Below are 19,933 nucleotides of genomic sequence, written 5' to 3' on the forward strand. Positions count from 1 at the left end.
GATCTCCTATAGAGGCAGTACGTAAAAAGCATAGGCTTTGGAGTCAAAAGATCATGTCTTGTCAGATCTTGTCTCTGTAGTTTACTAGCTACTTGACCTTGGCCAGCTTAATTGCTCTATGACTTAATTTTCTCATCTATGAAACAAGGATAAATGTGGTACCTACCTCACTGGGTTGCTGTGAATGAGAGAGTGCATCTAAAGCCCTCAGCAAAGCACCTGATGTGTAATGAAAGTTCAATAAATGATAACTTATTAATAGCATATACTACATCTTTGCAAAAAATTATGTGTCCCTGTATCTGATCAGTCAAATGACTACTGAATTTTGTTTGCAACCTCTGCACTTACTTAAGAATGGTGATGGGAGAGCCAGTGTTGTACTTCAGGAGTGCCTGGGAATTACATATGTGCCTGTCTGTATGCAGCTGGCAGAGAGGTGACTGTGTCTAGTGGAGAAAAACCAAGAAATTCTTCCTATTTACTTCATCTGGGTAGGGTCCTGTGTTTTCTTGTTTGTTGTTGTTACTTAAGCGTTTTCTATTTTAAAGAAAACTGACTGAAAGATCATGGTAACTGGCTTTCCCAAGTGTGCCTCAGAGCCCAGAGAGTAAGATACAAAACTGTTTCTGTGACTTACAAAAAATGGTATTCTTGGCCCAAATTTCCCTCAGTCCTTCATGCTGGCCACAGGCCAAATGGAACCCATTATTATAAAGAAAGATGCAGCCAGGTGGGTTAATATCACAGATTATTTTCCCCCAAGAATTACAAGATGCAATAAACTAAGCAGGAGTTTTATGAGGCAATGACATTGTTTTCTCAAGATGAAAAGGATGTCTAGGGAACATTTTACTAGCAGCCCAAGTTCAGTTAGACCTGTTAGAGCTGTTTATTTTAACGACAGATTGCCCTCTTAGATTTGTTCATTAATTTTGGTGTTTCAACTCTTATCACCTCCTGAATAAGAGGAATTGTTTTATACTTCAGTGAAATGCATCAGAGCATGAATTTCTCAGTGGCAAAACAGTCAGATGTTTTGAAAACAGGATGCTTTGTCTCTGCATTACAAAAAGAGGAACGGAAAGAGAAACAGTATAGAAAGGAAGAAACCAAATAGCCTCAGCAGGATCCCCAGCCCAACAGGCATAAACACTGACCTATCTTCCTGACCTTCACTATGGCTCAGTTCCTTCCCTCGTGTCACTGAAGCCAACTGAAGTCACTGGAGGAGGATAGGAGGAATGGCGCAGCTGCTGTGAGGGTGACTAGAATTTCCTGTCTCCTTCCTGACAGACGCAATCAGGAAAGTACAGAGTTGCAACAACAGTGGCTGAGGAAGGATCAAAACAGAACAATCCCAGTGAGCCATAGTTGTGACTGATGATGAAGGGGGAAGCTTTTCCTGGAAAACAGTCTTTTACCTCACATTTTCAGGTGAAAAACGTCAAAGGGGTCATTCATACCCAGCACATTGAAAGTTTTACAAAAGATGAACATGCTATGGTATTCACTGAGGATCTATGTTCAAGCAACTCCAAATCGTTCTAACTAGCACCCTCTGCAATCTTTTTCTTTCTAGACTAGTTTTGCCCTGGGGCTATTTTATGCATAAGACAACAGTTCATGCCCTATCAAGAAAATGGATGTTCTCTTCTTGAGAACAGTCCTGCATAATATCAGTACTCTTTAGAATGAAGCATCAAGACCTAGCACTTCAGTAAATGTTTGCTTAGAACATCTATAAGATAGGAATAGTAGAGAAACAGTTCTTTTTCTCTGAAAGCATCACAAAGTCAGCTACAGGCTCCACAGAAGAAGTAAATCCTTCTGGCTGTTTTTCCAGTTACTTAAGTGTGGTCCTATGGGAGTGCTGAACAGAAAGGCAACTAATTGACTAAGTGCCTATGCTTTTGGGTGGGAAGGATAAAGGTGTTCAATTCTACCAATCTGGAACCACCTGGGACCAAAGCTTCAGGGCACTTGAATGTGATCAGGATAGGCTGATTGTGTTCGCAGTGAAATAGCACCAGAATGTTACTGGTGGAGTTAGACCAGACCTCGGTTCAGCAACCTCAGTTCTTGAGTTCACTGAGAAAGAATTTGGAGCCAAGGAACTCAAATAGAAGGCAAAAGTTTATTTAAAGAGCCACAGAGGTAGGGGAAAAAACTGAACCAGCTGGGCTGCGTGGGCTTAGGGAATGAGTTAGAGGCAAAAGAAGGACCTTTGAAGCTTAGGAGAAAGAAACACAAAGGTGACACCTTTTGGGGGAAGGAGAGAGGAAAGGGCGCGGGTGTACTCCGAAAAGAGGGACAGCGGCACACTGGGTCCTGCGCCCTGAGGGCTTTTACTCCTTCTGTAAAGATGGATTTTAGGTGAGGTCTCAGGGGAGGATCTCAGTGGAATATTCATCATCTTTCCAGGTGTGTCCTTTCAGGGTCACATTCTCCACTGATTGGCCGGCACCAGGGCATGGGATCATCATTCATCGAAGCTGGTCCTGATGTCAGCAGTGGCATCACTCTGCTTGGCCTGACGGCTCTTCTGGGCCTGGAGCTGTGACCTGGAGCTGAGACACAACTGAGCCCTAGATGTTATCTCTGGTTTGACCAAATCTCTGTTTTTGTGGTCAGCTGCCTCAAGGCTTTGTTCCTAAGATTATCTGATGCTGATGAGAACCTCATTGTCCTGAGGGCTTAATGCTTAAGGGAGTAGGCGTGCAAGGACTTGTCTGGGTATCATATGAGGCTATTTATTTTCTGGTCCCCTTGTTCCTCCTTGGAGAGGATCTACTACCTGTCTAGCAAGATGCCAGGGAAAGAAAGGCCAGGGGAGAGTTCGAACTCATGACTAGGGATATGAAAGATCAGGTGGTCTGAACAATGTGACCAGGTGTGTGAAAGGTCAGGGAGTCTAAACCACATGACCAGAGATATGCTAGGAGAGAAAAGGTCACTCTAGGGTCGAGGTCCTTGTTTTTTCAGTTTTCCCATTGCTAGGCACCCAGGGCTTTCTGCCCTGGTGACCTTCTGTACCTGACCCATTGTCCTTGCTCTGTTCATGTCTACCTGCCTATGACAATCAGCTTAAAGTTGGATGAGTTGGAATCTCACTGAATAATCAATATGTATGAGAAATATTGGATCCAGCAGAACTAAAAATATATAGGTCTTCTGATCAAAAGATTCATCTTAGAACTCTTATCAGGAAGATGACAGGCAGGTGACTAATTATTGAAAGGGATTAATTCCACTCTTGCCTGAAATTAAATGACATCATTAGAGTAGTACCACCATTTAGGCAAGAGGTGTTATTTTCCTGGACTCCGTGATTGAAGAGAGCCCTGGCCTGCTCTTCCTCCAGCTGCACTCTGCTCAGGAGGAATCTGCCACCCAGACACCCACTGTGGTCCCCACTCCAGACTACATTGCATCCATTGGATGCCCACATTTTCTGCCTAAATGGTTTTGAACCCATTTTGGGGGACTGGACAGGCTCCTTTCCTGAATGTGCTGCAGGAATGTATACCCTTAAGCCCAGGAGTAGCAAAGAGGCAGCATTTAGCTTGAGAGATTGTGTGGAAGGAGCTTGGACATGCATGCTGTGGCAGAGAGTGTACACAGGCCCACATACATGGCCCCTGGTGGTGTTAGGACATGGGAGGAAAATGGGGCAGGGCATGATCTAGGAGCTAGATCCCTCCACCCTTTTGCATCTTACTCAAGGAATTTAAGAATTCTAAATTCAGTCTGGTCTTCCAAACTGTAGGAAGGAATATCTGTTAAGTGTTGGAGGAAGCTCAATTTAAATCTTTTATATGTTTATACTTATGGTATCTGGCCGTACAAATGTTAGAGGTGACCCCAGATTAGAGAGCCGAATAGAATGAAAATCAGTCCAAGGGCCTAGTGGGGGACTCATATATTTTGATCTAACTTTTCTCTCCCTGCTTCTTCAATTTATATAGAACTGAAGGCAGCAAAGTCAAAAGAGCCTGGGAATAAGCCATTAGTTTGAACTCAAGCTCTGCCTTGATTTAGGTATATTATCTTAATCAATTTAATCATTTTGAATCTTTTCTTCTTTCTTATCTACAAAACAATATAGTTGGAAAAGATTATCTCCATGGTCTCCTTCAGCTCTTGCATTAACTAATAGAACAATAATAGTAAACAACCAACCTACTTTTACTATGTGTATATTATGTGTACAGACATTGTGCTAAGCTTCTTGCCTATACTCTGTCCTTAATACGTACAGCAACTCTTTGAAACAGGTACTATTATCCCCATTTTACAGATGAGTAAAATGAGGCTTAGAGGCTTGAAATAAATTTCCTAAGGTAAAAAAGAGAACCAAGATTTGCAGCCAGGGTTGTCTGACTCACCATCAATGATCCCAATGAGATAGGTAAATAGAGAAACATAGAGGTAATTAATATCTCTCATAATGGTATTTTTGTCATGGTTTCTTTAACTCTGGCCATCACTGGTTAAGTCTGTTTCAAAATCCTAATCTGCAATTACTGTAGTTTGGACCTCTACTAGACCAACCGTTAATCACCTCCAGCTCAGTCTTCTTGGCTTGGAAGCAGTGCCCATTAACTAGAAGAGAAGGAAGAAAAGTTATAGAAAGTGATTGTAAAGCACTCAGAAAAATGCAAATAACAGTATTAAACTAATCCACTACTTCTTGTGGATCAGTTTGCTAAATTCAAGGCTATTTATTTCCCAAAATTCTATAATGTGACTTAAGACAGTCAAGTTTTGTTTAAAGGACTTTAGCCTACCCTCAAATTCTTTTTTTCTCCAACCCCCAAAATAAAAAGAAAATGGAGAGAGGCTATTCTTTTTTTAAATTTTATTACCATTCAGATAACTGGGGCAATTTCATTATTTACTACCCTTTTCTAATGCATGCAACATGACCATAAAACAGAGGAGTGATGCTTCTTCAGTAGCAGTAATTAATATGGGGAAATTTCCTAGAAGTAACATGTAAACTCTCCTTGGACTTTGTCTTCAAACAAAGATGAAAGGGAAGTTTAAGCTGTTTATTCTTTATCTGACATTATTTTAGTTGTTCTTTCTATAGTAAAATTGAGTTGTATTATTGAGAGTATAATTCAGTATTCCAAGTTCTAATCTTATCAAAACTTAACAAATCAAAGACCTTGAAAGTTATCTAGTACTTTGAAGTAAATTTGGTTTGTAATCTAGTTTCCTTAATTTTCATATTTTGCATTGGTATTTAGAGAACTATTTTCTTCACTGAATTCTAATCCATTTAATCCAATTTTTCTGTTAACTCTCTTGAAAGTCTCCAAGTGATCAGATCTTGGGGAAAAAAAAGCAGAAATGAAGTGAGGGAATATTATCTTTGATTGTTGCACCTCTGGCTAGCTGATAAGAACATTATATATTCTCAAAGTCTCATAAATAAGTCATTTTAAAGGGAGCCTTTCTATCCCTGTAAAAGAAAATTGGATAATTATGTTTAGAGTGTCAAATATCATTTTAGAATACTAATTTTGAAAAACAGAATTACAATATATTAATGGAAAAAATATTTGTTTTACATTTTTTATACTTTGTCTTTTTTTTAAGACTACATCTCAGTCTAAAATGCTCCCCAAATCTACGCCATTGTTATCTATGAATGAAAAGTTAAGGGTGGAGCTTACTCTTCCAAAATCTTTTACTTCTAAATAAGGGTGCTCTGCAAGCAGAGATAGCTCAGCTCCCCAGAAGCTTGGACTTAATGAATCAGAAAACGCCAGGGCAAACCTGCGCCATAGTCAGTAGATTCACACTCTTGAAGACACTGTGCCATTTGGTGATGTGCTTGCCACATCCTTCGACGTAAGCATTTTTCAGGAACCGCGAGCCCCTCCGTCTTGCCCATCTGTACGTGATGTTTCCCTCAACTGCTGCCAAACTGTTTAGTCTCTTGGATATTTTACTGTAACTTCCTTTGTTTGATTTACTTTAAAGTAACCAAGTGTTTCCACAAAGAAAAGACTGTTATTTAGAAATGAAAAGGACGTAAAACTTCTATTTCTTTTGTTTCTGTTTTGGGAAGTGCCTGATAATCATTTTCTCTTTAAAAAGTATCTGATAATCTTTATCTCTCTATGGAGTAGAGTTTAAAAGCTATAAAATCATGCAATTCTGTTCACTAGTCACGTTTCCCTCTGCTAATTACTTGCAACTTAAAAATATACCACTTTTGAAACGTAAAGCCTTCAGAGATTGAAGTTTAGTAAATTTACTTAAAAGAAAAATTCACCTTCATGGTTCAATTTCATCCCTTTATTTTTTAGCTATTCAAAATATGGCAATTTAAAAAATGACCCTTAAAAACTTTAAATGGCCAAGTTCCCTTCACTCCCTGCAAACAGCATAGTGCAAAATGTTACAACCTTCAGCAATTATCGAAATGAAATTTTAGTACAGATAGAAAGTAAAAAAGATTAAACCAATTTTTAGGTTTAGATATAGGGTGAGAGGTTTTGGCCTTTAATATATAGAAATTCAATTTCTAGAGAAAATAATTAGTAATAGTATCTAGAAATTGTATTATGTAGAAGAAATAATTTTTAAATAGTTATTTTGGAAAGAAAATATTAAGTAGTTAAAATATCTTTCCAAAACAATCATTAGCCTATGTGCTAATGCTGATCAGACAGGACAAAGTAAAGTGTTAACTTGTCAATTATCTAATGTGTTGGTAGGTGTGGATGGTGAAAGGTGATAAATCAACCCAAAATGTATCTTAATATATTATTTATAATTATAGTTTTTTAAGGATTTTTTGTATTTATTTTTAGAGAAGTGAAGGGAGGGAGAGAAACATCAATGCATGGTTGCCTCTCGTGTGCTCTCTACTGGGGAACTGGCCTGCAATCTAGGCAGGTGCCCTAGACTGGGATTTGAACCAGCAACTCTCTTTTTCGCAGGCCAGCACTCAATCCACTGAGCTACACCAGCCAGGGCTCTAGATATAGTTTTTCATGGTTGCATTAGATAAAATCCTACAAGTTTAAGCCCAAAAGGGAGCCTTACATATATTTGAAGACTTCATTTTATTGATGAGGATTATAAAAATTGAAGATTAAATATCTAATGTATCCCAAATATCTTTATATAAAATAAAACACAATCTAGATGAAAAATAATTGTATTATGACATGACACAGGATCCAAAGTTCTAGGGTTAATTTGTGGAAGAATAAGGTACTAAAATCCAGGTCTGATTACAAATTCCCCTTGCTGTTCATCATCAGCAAAAAGGCTGATTAAACTTTACAAAGACATGGGACATTCCCTCTTTCATTAGCATTGTGTTTTAATTCTCTCATTGTCCATTTACCTTTCTTGAGTAAAAGCTATACATGTCTTAATCATTTCAAGAAAAGAGAACTTATTTAGTGTTCCTGAAGATTTTGTGATGAAAATCTAGTAGGAAAGAGTTGTTGTGAGTTACTTTAAAGATGTGTGTGTGTATCCATGCATGCACATATTCAGAGATATATGTCATGTGTCATCAGGGAAAAAAATATCTCATTTTACAAAGTCAATCAGATTCTTTTCTTAGGTTAGATCCCCACAAATTGAATTAATGGATTAAAGGGCATGACCATTTTTAATGCTCTTGGTACTTACTTGCTTTCCCACTAATCCCAATGCCAAAGTTTAAGTAATAAAAACCCTGTGATTAGTAGAACTGCCTTCAACTTCCTTCTGTTTCTTCCTTTCCTCTGTCTTGAAACTGAAGGTGATAAATTGGAGAGTTTTACCAACTGGTGAAAAAATAGTCGATGCTTGAATTCTCTCTGCTACTTAGCAGAGCTTTTATTTTAAAAGGCCGAAACCAAGATGGCGATCTCAATTTGACCCTGTCCCTACGCTTTAGATTAATTCTACCCAGTGACCCAGGTAATGCATAGCTATCATTTTGGTTTTCTGGGGATTTATTTATATCTGCTCCATACTACAAGCTCTTGAGGTCCGAAATTGTGTTTTGACTCTTTGAGACTTTATGTTTGCTAACAGGATAAAAAGTACCAAGGAGGCACACTTCTATATCTCTTTAATTGTAAGGAGAGAAGTGAAAAGCAGTAGAAGACTTTTGCCCATTGGTGGTAGTTGATTTGGGGTTGATTTTATTTTAAAAAGCTCTCTGCAATCCTACTTGATTTGGGCATTGAAAAAATTGTTGACATGGGGACCTTTGATAATTAACCTTTTTTTTTTTAAACAATGCCTGGATGGTTAATGACTTTATCCATATTAGAAAAGGAAATTTTAAAGCATTTTCAAAAAATTTAAATTCATGGACTATGCTTAGATCATCCAGTGATAATATGCATTTCAGGTATACTTTTGCATGTTCATTTGATTGTGAGAAGCTAAGGACTTTCTGATGGGATATTAATGAAATGGACTGCAACTCTTAGCCTACACATCCCACTCATATCCCAAAAGGGTCAATTTAACTGGCCAAAATGCTACCCATCTACTAAGCTACAGTGCCCTCCTGCCTCCACCCCAATCCATGGAGATTGCTCCTGCTGGCTCCAATTTGTAATTGAGTCAGAATGATGTAGGTGTATCTGAGTTTATTGATGCAATGGGTATGTTTTCTTGGTTCAGTACGCTACTCATGCTCTTGACAGGGTAAGCTACTGTTGGTTTTTTTCCCTGCTGTATTTTACCCATGCAGGATCTGGTTGCACAAAATTTATTTTCATCTCTCTTACCTATGCATGGACGCTTCTGATTATATCTCATCAGTTTTACCAGGGTATTTTTTAAACATTTTAAATTCAGTACAGTTTAATTTCAGAGAATTTATTTTATTTTGATTGTAGTATTTAAAAATGATCTTTTATGAATCTTATTTTGTATGTTTAAAGTATTAAGATAAGGTCATTATCTAATATTGTATTATATTTTTAGCATCCTAAAATTTTCTAACTGAGAAAGACCATATATTGTTTTTCAAAAAAGACCCTTAAGGGCCCTGAGTAAATCCTAAAATGGAAAGACCTTGCCAAAAATAAGCAAACAAAACCATGAACTCCTGAGTTTAAATGGATTCTCTCTTTTTTCAAGATAAATATATTGGATTAAAATGAGTAAAATATGGGGGTGTTTTCATAAAGGTAATAAATAAAGAGGTATTATTAAGAAATAATTCAGGAGAGGTTTTTTTGTCTGGGGGTTTGTTTGTTTGTTTGTTTGTGTTTTTTTTTGGATCACTGCTCTTCAAATCGGCCACAGGACCCAGAACTGCTTTTCCCCAAGTACTTGATTCTGCCTGAGGGAACATTAATTACGGAGCAATGTGGAGATTTTAAAGGCCCATTTCTTCACTTAAAGCTTATTTGCTATCAGAGCTTCCTGTGGTGGCAGGACAGAGCATGAAAGTGCCATCCTCTTTAAGTGTATACAGTTTTGTTATTTTTATGTTGTCAGATCCAAGGCAGCATGTAAAGAAACACAGGTGAAGAGCCCTTTCTTGTTGACATTGGCTTTCACCTCTGTTATCTCACATGTTGCTCACCTTGAGAAAAGTAGTAAATCCTCTTTTTCAGTGTAAAGCAAGGACACAAGAGAGATAACTGATTTGTTTAAACCCTTCAGCTACTAAATGGAAATGCTTAGAATCAAATCTTATTCTTTCTGCTCCAAAGTCAAGTGCTTTCAAAATTAGAGGTAAATTCACAGGGTAATTTATTATATTCCTATATGACTTCCTAACACAACATATAATCACAGAGCTTTAAAGCTAGAGCCTGGCCAAACCTCTGTCTTATTTTCCAGACCTCAATTTTGATGCTATCTCTTCTCTCATTATCCTAACTCAATAGCTTGTTTGTTTTACAATTTGCTATCACAGTTTATGGTTTTTGGGGTTTTGTTGTAGAACTTAGTTTTTATTCCCTGAGACTATAAGTTTACTGAGAACATGAATTATGTTTACTTTGTTCACTCTTGTAGTTACAGCATTTAGAATAGTGCTAGCCACCTGGTAGGCATTCAAATAAATATTTGTTGGATCAGTTGCATGAGGCTCAGAAACATAATTTGTCCAGGCCCAGCTATGTTGTTAGTGGCAGATCCTTTAGAACCCAGAAATCCCATTTCCTATGACACTGCACCATGCAGGTGCTTTCCAAGCCGAACTCCAGTGTTTCTAATTGTTAGGTTGAATGAGAACTGCCCCCCGCCCCCACCCTGCCCCACCGCTTGCTTCACAGTGAGGCTCCAAAGCAGTGAAATCTTGTTCCCTGAGCCTTCTCCCAAATTCAAAGTCAGATAACAGAGAACAAAATCAACAGAACAAATACTTTTTCCTTGTGAACAGAACTGTGAAGCACATTTCTGTTGTTTGGTTTGGCAATAGGGTAGTCGGCTTACCTTTCTCTTGAAAAGTCTGCCGCCTTTGGACAAGCATCTAAGCCCTTCCGAGACTGGCAATAGCTACTGCATACTCAGCTGGAAAGCGTATGTATGAACACGTGTCTGAAACTCAGCCACACTCCATATCTGCTGTGTCTGGAGACTAGCAGCTTAGTCATTCTGCCATTGTTTGGTTATATTTTTCATTCCTGACATATTGCTGATACTCCTCTCACTCCTACCCCAGCCTCAGATATTCAGTTACTTCAGATGTGTTACTGGGATGACTTCAACTGTGGAAATCTGCACAAAATACATACTTGGAGCAATTATCCTTCTGTCAGGCAATTTGTGGCCACTCATGGCCTTTGGTTAATACATAAAGCGTTCTAAAGTATCTTAATTCGAAGAAATTAGATAATTCATGGGATCATGAATGGATAGAGTGAGCAACAGTTGGAAATTTCTAAACAGGCTTTTTTTAATGATACGCTTTCAATACAAGCCCATTCTGAGTTATGGTTTCACTTGACAGGATTTATCTATCTTTCTGGCAATTCTGGTTTACACTCCTTAGACTGGTGAATAATCTAAATGTCAACCAGGGAGCCAGAACTTCTACGAGTAACTCCTGTGTCATGTAAACTATATGATATAGCACTGCATCACACCTGCAAGAGCATATTGCGGGAATTCTGTAGTTAATTATACAAGCTGTTGTCAAAAATGAGAAGAAAAGAGTTTAGATGCCAAAAAAATCAACTGAAACCTCCACTCAAATGCAAACCCAAGTGAAGAAGTTAGCATTTTAAAGTATATGAGCTCATATACTTTAAAAATTCAGAAACAAAACTCAGCTTCAAGAACAAATCCTGTTGAATAATCTACAAGTCCTACAATGATCTCAGAAACCTTTCCAATCACTTTACATGCATAATTTGTAATCATCCTATCTTAAAGATGGAAAAACGTAGTCTCCAAGAAACTCAACAACTTGCCCAATCAAACTAAGTTACAGTACAGGATTTTATTTCCAGGCCCAGTTGGATGCTCAGCTGATCCTATGTCATGCAAGAATGTTGTTGGATTTGCTGTTAGAGTCTTCTTAATGCAGTTAGACCCTACTGGTAAGGTCAACCTATAACCAGAACCCGGTCAACATCATGTCTGACCTATGCATCCTACTCTGAAACTACTCTCATAAGCCCTTCATAAACCCAACAAACATGTATATATTGGGGCCCATTGTTGTGCAAAACATCCATCCATCTCTTCTAAATTATGATAACTAATTATAGGAAAACCAAAATACAAAACAAGTACAATTATCTTTTTTAAATGATAAAATTGTTTAAGACTACTGTTTATATACTTTATGGTTTCAAATTATTTTTAAATCCCCAGCCTATGACAGAATCTTCTCAATTTGAAAGTGTGTATTCTAGCATAGAAATTGCCAAAATACCAACACAGATACCTATTGGGTTTTAGGGAAGAGGAAAATACGTTTGTGTAGCCACACTCCATATCTGCTGTGTCTGGGGACTAGCAGCTTAGTCATTCTGCCATTGTTTGGTTATATTTTTCATTCCTTCTTTATTTGATGGTCCCTAGAGTTGATCTTGAAAATTTCCAGACAAGGGGGTTGTCCCAGCCCTAAGAAACTGCTAATCCAGAAGCAGTGACTTCCATGACAGGTTTGAAGCATCTCATTATCTTTTATCTCAGGGGCATGTGAAAGGTCCTAGCTGAAATCAATATAATTCATATTTAACACAATACCTGCCATGTGATGAGTTTAAAGGGGTAAAGTAGCCATCTCTAAACAAGCTGTAGTAGATATTTGTGCTTGCAAAAAGTATTAGAATTTCTAATAAGGCAATACTTCATGCAGGATTTTAAACAACCTAGGGGATCTTACAGAATAAAATTGGAAATCAGTTCTTAAAGAGAATCATGAAAGAAAAGTACAGTGTTTGGGGGGTGAGTTCCCTGTCAGTTCCGCTTCATTGCCCTCCAGTCAAATATGAAGGTCCTGAAGCATTGGTCTTGCTTTCCAGTAGTCAGGAGGGGACACTAAACTAGACAATCTGTGGATTTGACCCATGGTAAGATTTCTAATTTAAAAAATATAATACATTGTAGAACTTCTGTCTGTGAAATGGTTCAAAAGAACTTAGTCATCTGCTTTGGAATCACATTAACATCCCATGGCCTTAGAACTGGCTTTAGAAGTTTGAGGTTAAATATTAGCCATTATGCACAGAAAAAATTGTTGAACTTGTAAATGGAAAAACAGAAGAATAACTAAATAGTGTACCTTAATTCCTTGATTTTTCTCAATTGCTATGATGATTTTTTCATCTGTTGAAAAAAGGCCTTTCTGATATTTAATTATCAGACCAGCATCCTAAATCTGCCAAAGTGCCTTTTTGTTATTTGCTTATATCTAGTAACAGCCAGTGTAAAGGGAAAGTGTCAAGAACATAAAATAAAATTGTGAAGCTCCAGTAACAGTTGCACATTTTATTGTATTTCTCACAAGAAAGAAAGACACCTGTCAAAAAGAAAAAAATTTGAATGTTTTAAATGATCTAAATATATACAGGACCTCTAAACTTGACATAGTATGAGTATATGACTGAAATCTAATCTCTTTATGGGATGTTTGGAACATGCAATATCTGGGATATACTTATGTCCTGAATTTGTATTTACTAAATCTGGAAACCCTATATATGTGGAGATAGATATAGATATAGATATAGGTATAGATATAGATATAGGTATAGCTATGTATATATACATACACACATATATATAAATATAGTATGTGAGTACATATGTATATATAGTTGAAAATGCATAGTGAAAATATAATTCTTTAGGCATAAATATACCCAAAGTTATAGTACCTTCTGTTTATTCAATTGCGTCACTGCAGTGACTTTTGGAGATAGGGGAATGTTTGGTCTCAGACATTTGTATAAACATTCTTATAGATACTACTTTGAGTCTAGGGAAGGTCAATTTTTTAGTTTCTCAATAATGTGTGTCACATTTCCTCTTAGTTTTCAGAAATTCCAAGAAAAATGGACAGCAGCACAAAAGATAGATAAGGAGAAATAAACACCTAATGATTTTGAGGGTTTAAGATCTAGTCTCAAGTTGTGAAGCAGTTGTATTCAAAGTTGTGTTTAAATTCTTTTGATTTTTTTTCATTTCTCTGTATGAAAGCAGTCATGGTTTGTCCCTACTTTGACTTTTAAAAATGTCACTTGTCCTCTAACCAGCAAGTGGCATTTATTCTATTTTAGCTTCATCATAAATGCCAGTTTTTGTTGTAAAATTATGATAGAGATATTTGTGCTTGTTTTCCATTATATACTTATTGTGGATTACCGTATCACTGGACAGTTAAGAGAATCACTCTATTCTAATATATATTCAGATGAGTTTTTTTCTCTTATTTGGCACATGGACAGCTAGAATGACCGAACTGTATTTCCTGGTACATCAGGGCTTTGCTTCAGGTATTAATACAGTAGATCTTGTTTTCTAGGCTGGCCCATCATGGAACTAGTCTCCAGTAAAAATAGATGCTAATGGACAATAGCATGTTATTCTTTTCTTAACCCTGTTACAAGCTCACTTCTTTAAATTTCACTTGCTTTTCAAATAAGATAAACATTTTGTTAAAGAAACTGAACATCAAGTTTTGAACAGATGATAGAGTTTATAGGGAAAGACCAAAAAAACCACAAAAGAGGCACACTGTCAACTAATCTAAAATATTAAGACTGGGAATTTTGAGTTTGATAAAGGTCTTCAGGGAAAGTACACTATATCCCTATTTCAGTTGCTGTTTAAATCAGGTTTTGCCTCTCAAAAAGTATAAATGTTTAAGAATTAGAGTCTTTTATTTCTTTGGGTCCTCATTCTAGTCTTCTCAGCCCCTTCACTTTCCTGATGCCCGGGAATTCTTATTAAGTTATGACTAACGAAGTGTAAAATATGAGTCAAAATTTAGTCCCTAACAAAGTCATTGTGACTTTAATGACTTGGGCAGTTGTTTCATACTGCAAAAACAGGAAGATCCCACACAATAAGGCGCCTGTCTCACAGATGGGCTCCTGCGTAGACAGCCACCCACAAGAGTAACTACTGGGGCTGTCTTCCTCTCTCTTTGGCAGCTTTTTTTTCATTTGCACAATTTTCACCTACTGCTTTTATTGGGAGGTTTTGAATGAGAGGAAAGTGCTTGCTTTGTCCTGTCTTTGATAGGCAGAAGAATATGGATTCCTTTCCTGAGTGATTTCTAGGTGATCCCCTGACAAGTCCAAACTAGTCTTAAAAGTAGTTTTTCCATGTGTTTGATATTAGCCCCTTGTATTATTTCCTGCTTTCCAGCTTTTTAATTTTTTTTTAATTTTTACTCTTAAAAACATAAAAGTGTCAAGAGTTAGGACTAGAATGAATCTGAGATTATTCTAGTCCAACCTTCCTATGTGATTAATTTAACCAAGAATATTACCAAGAAAATTCCTTGCTTGCCTATGGATCTTTGCACAAACCTCAAACTAGTTGTCTGATGAGAAATATAGAAAATGATGAAGTGTTTCATCACTTCATAAGAGTCTGCCTCAGGAAAAAAAAGAACCTTTGTCTGTAGCATTGAAGCTAAAGAAAAATTGAAGCCATAAACAAAATGTTCATATTAAGTGTAGCTGAGTTTCAGCTTTTGCTATTCCAGTTATTTTAAATGACTTCCCACTATTTAAAGGTAGCCTATTAAAAAAATTCACATGATTTTATAGAGAAGATATATTTTAGGCAAACAATATTAAATCACTTACGTAGAGACTATCTTTTTCTTGTTTCAAAAAATAACTGCAATTTCTACAGTGGTCATGAATCTAGTGCTGGACATAAAGCTTAAGGAAGCATTGAGGAATTTGTGGCACTAAAGGTTCATTCACAGACTTTGCTTGTCTGTGTTGAAAAGAGGCTTCAGCCATTTCCTCTGGGGACATTATTTCTAGGGAAGCCCTAACAGAGTTTTCTTGTGAAGGCAGATTCTTAACTGAAAAATGGAAGCTGTGTACATTAGGTAGCAGAGACACATTTATCTTTGACATGGCATGCTCCTGTTTGTGGCTTTCTTGGCGGCATTTGATAAAGTAATAATGTCCCTTCCTTTTGAGTTTTGTAATTCCTTGAGACACATTTTCCCTCCAGAGCTATTTTACCTTCCTTTTTGGACTGAATACCCAACTTGGTAAGAGGACAGGGAGACTCCAGTGTTCTAAAAAATATAAAAGTCTGGAAGGATGATAAATATTTTTCTTCCTCTGTTGGCGATTTACTTGTACGGACTGAAGCATGTCTGACTTGTATTGTTTTTCTGAGTAGTAATGAGAGAATTTTGTTTTCTGGGAAATACTGGTTGCTGGTAACTAATTTGTCCAGACTGTAGGAGGCTGCCACATAATTTATCATAAGTCATGACAGGTTCAGGCTGTGAGGCTGAGATACTAAAATCATACATCACTCTCATTTTGTATATGAGAGGTGAAGTGACTTCACAAGACAGTTATCAAGGGCTGAGAATGAGAGGCTAGATTCATCTGGCACATCGTTGCTGCCTCTGGCTCAACAGAAACAACTGCCATGTGAGAGTCAGACACTGAAAACCCAGCTAAGCTGAGCTCCCCAACCTTAACCTCAGCCTTAACCTCAAACACAATTCAGATCTATTCCAAAGCTTGATGTGTCTCTTCTCACAGACCAGCACTAATCATACTAATTGGACTCCACATTACTAGAATGTAAAAGGTCCCTCATCTGCTCCTCAAAGGCCATGTCTGCCTTCCTTAATGTGTACAGAGCACAGCATAAGTGGGCCCTTCATAAATGCTTTTTGATGAGAGCAATGATTGCCTTAGTCAGTGTGGTCGGGCCCTCCCTTACGGAGGAGGAAAACCAATGGCTGTTGCTAAGCAACATTTAAAGGACTGGGTCGGTTTCTGACACTGAGTGACCGCTATTTGCGTACTTCATTATGTGTGTTTTACAGTTGCCTTAAAATGACTTTGTTTTTTTGGTGGCATTTCAGTGCCTCCAGCAAAAGGTTCATAGAACTATTTTAGGCATGAGAAGGAGGGAGGAGATATCCATCTGTTAACTAGGTGCATGAGTACTGGCCCCTTGTGTAAGCTATGCAGGAACGGTGAGGAGTTTGGTTTGTTCTCAACCCTGTAACTGAAAGCTACTCCCTGCTCCCACACTGGGACAGATTAACAATATATGCCAATAGGGTTCTGTGACAATGGGAGGTGACAGAAAGAAAGTAAGGAGAAAAGTCTTTCCTTTTCTAGTCTTTTATGATTGAATTGCTACCTGCTCCTATATTCTGAGCTCAGGGGCCAATATAATTAATTTAGAACTTGCCCAACTCTCTCCAGACTCTTAACTGTTGTGGTTAATTATATGCTCTTATACATATGACTATTTCTGCTGGGGTGTAAGTTGATGAAAAGCATGAAAACATTTTTATTTTTCACTGCTTATGTCTTCAATGTTTTGCCTGGCACATTTTAGGAGTTTAATAAATATTTAGCAAATACATAATAAAATGATATGATTAAAAGAATGCCAATCTGATTGACTTCAAAATCTTTCTAATATTTCAGAGAAATCAAAGGAGTCAAAATGAGGGTGATTATGTGAATGTCACATTTGGCTAAGTTTAGAGCACAGACTTGCTTAAAAGAAATCATCTGTCTCTATCCTTTTCACAAGATATTTTTACAGTGTTCCAAGTAAAGTGTGCTTCTCTGTCCAAATTCAGCTGATCAATTAGAGCATAGATACCTTTATTTTCCAGCTTTTAAGTCTTCAGTGTAAGTGCCTGTCTTTTGAGAACTGAAAATGAGATGTCATTAAGACTGAACAGTTATATCTTAAAAACCAAATAACTTGGAACTTCTGCAATTCACCTTGAATTCAAAATGGCATAAGTGTTCATTAAGTAAAACAGAGTAGCTGAGGTGACTGATTCAGAGATCCCTAGTTACTGCTACTAACATAGTGTATCATGGGAAAACACACATATGCCAGCAGGGTTACCCAGGAAAGGACTATGCCTCTTTGAGAACAAATGCATTTTGCGTAGTGCAGCGAGCGCGCGGGCGGCAATCCGGACTTGCACTGGCTTCACCTCAAAAGGCCTGGTCTCCTGGGCACAGGCAGTGGCATGTCGGGGGCTTACATGCTCCAAGTGAAGCCATTGTCAGTGCAGGGTGCCCATTTGAAAGGGGAATGCCTTACAGGAAAGACAGCCAATTGCGTGCCTGTATATTCCGGGGTGGGGCGGGGGTGGGGGAGACTGTTGCCATGGTGCTTTGCTACTCCTTTAACGTGCTGTACTTGGATTCCTGGGCATCCAGAGTGGGGCGACAGAGAGGAGGAAGAACACAGGCGGGGAGAGGGATGGCCCTGGGTAGGGACTCCTGCTGCAGTAGGACCCCAGTCTTTGACTGTCCTTTTGCCTGTTCTCTAACACTAACACTGAGGGAAGGGTGGGGAAGTGTGCCTACAGAAAAGGAATGACTCAGCGTGCCCTAGTTTACTAAAATGAAGTGAAAATAAATTTTACTCAAATATTTCTAACATGAAGTAGAAGACATAACGCTAAAATATCAAAAGGCATAGTAATTCATAACCCCAAATAATTTGCCATTCATGCAGCAAACAATATCTTGTATTTCTGAACTGCCTCTAGATCCTAGATCAAAAAGCTTAATGTGTTTAATTTGTTGAATGCCATCTAATATGCATATTAATGAGCTGATGGAATGCAGAACATTGCCTTCTGAATATGAGGTACTTTTAAAATGAAATAAGTCTTTCCCATTCATGTCCTTGTAAAAGAAGGCTAAATCCATTGGCACACTGTTGGTAAGCAAAAAAATTCTCCAAAACTAGTTTTTAAAAAATGTTTTTGTGTACTGAAAACCTTGTCTGAGAACAGCCACAGTCTTAATCTTTTATTATTTTTTTAATGTTCAGAAAGTAGAGTAATCAAACGCATCATCACTTTGAAACCCTCAGAGTGTCTGAGCTCTGTGTGGAGGCTGTGTCTGCAGAGCGTTGGTCTCTGCAGAGGAGAGAGGGTTAAGAACACCTACTTGAAATGGGGGAGGGTACTGACTTCAGATTTACTGAAATATTCATGGGGCTCCCTCCATTTTAATCTTCTCCTTTTTAAAAAATGGCTGTGTTTCCCAGCCAGGCAAACCCTCAGGAAAGAAGAATTGCTCCTTCCCTGCAGAGTTCAGCTGAGCAGGGCTAAGATAAGGTGGAAACCCCTTCGGCCACTAGGACTATTTATTCATAATTCCTAAGTGCTGCACACCAGCCAGCTGAATGCATTTGGACAAGCTCTTGTTCTTTCTGCAATTCCTGATTTCATTGCTCTCTCTGCCAGAAAAGAAGCAGGAAGCACAGGCTTCTTGCAAGAATGGAGTGCGAAGATGGGCTTTGTTTGATGCCTTCAGTTTTGGAGGCTTTGCTTTTATAAGTTTTGATTATTTTACCACTGAATGTGCAAGGCTTTCCTGATCCTCTCAGGACTGCTCTCTCAGAACTGTGAATTCTTCTAAAGGGATCTGTGGATTGTGGCAAGGAAAGCATTCCAAAATGCCTGAGGCAAACTATTTGTTATCTGTATCTTGGGGTTACATCAAGGTGGGTTCATTTGATTCTATTATGTGTCTTTGATAGAATTTGAAACATTTGTATTTGTATGTTTTCTGTGAAGTAGAAAACATCTGTAATGATTTAATCTGTATTGTCACTTAGCCCAAGGAGACTGCTTATTATGAAATAAGGCATGTTATATTACATTGTAAAATAGGCTGTGCTCGCTCTTAATTTTATTCTTTTTATGCAACTCTATTTTTAGAGGATGCTCCCCCCCCTTTGTTTTCCCTTAAACTTTTCACATATAACCCCCTCTCGCTGTATAGGTTATTAACTTAAATTATATTTTAGAGTTAATTTCCAATAAATGTATTTTAAGATGGTCATACATTTTCAAGTAAAATCATTTTGTTGTCTATTAAGATTCTCTTTCCTGTTTGCGTCTTCAAAACCAATCAAATGTTAATTCTAAGAAATCTTAAGAAAACCTCTTTTTCTTAAGGTGCTGTTACATTTTGTTCCATAGAAAATTATCATTTATCAAATGGTATCCGCTCATCCAACCTCTTGGTTCTTAGATAGCAAAGCTGTAAACATGTAAAGTGATAATTTGTTATTTTTTAGGTGGTTAATACTTTTTTGTTCTTCATACACAGTTCAAAAGGATGCTGAACCGGGAGCTGACACACCTCTCAGAAATGAGCCGATCAGGGAACCAGGTGTCTGAATACATTTCAAACACTTTCTTAGGTAAGATACTAAGTGGAAAAGCTCTTTCATAACTGAGATTTTTCATTATTAATCTTTGCAAACCATCAGGAAT

The 19,933-nt window shown here is 37.7% G+C and overlaps 1 protein-coding gene across 3 annotated transcripts in view; it reads left to right on the plus strand.

Moving 5' to 3' along the window:
- The window catches only part of PDE4B (phosphodiesterase 4B), a 515,450-nt gene that overhangs the window by 477,722 nt on the left and 17,795 nt on the right, over positions 1–19,933 (plus strand). For all 3 annotated transcript variants that reach the window (XM_054574329.1, XM_054574348.1, XM_054574337.1), the window contains one exon: positions 19,767–19,860. In XM_054574329.1, the coding sequence (XP_054430304.1) occupies positions 19,767–19,860 (94 nt within the window). The remainder of the gene's footprint in view (positions 1–19,766; positions 19,861–19,933) is intronic.

This window comes from Pteronotus mesoamericanus, unplaced genomic scaffold (assembly GCF_021234165.1).
Source record: "Pteronotus mesoamericanus isolate MK-2021 breed Mesoamerican mustached bat unplaced genomic scaffold, CSHL_Meso_final contig_105, whole genome shotgun sequence".
Classification (NCBI taxonomy): domain Eukaryota; kingdom Metazoa; phylum Chordata; class Mammalia; order Chiroptera; family Mormoopidae; genus Pteronotus; species Pteronotus mesoamericanus.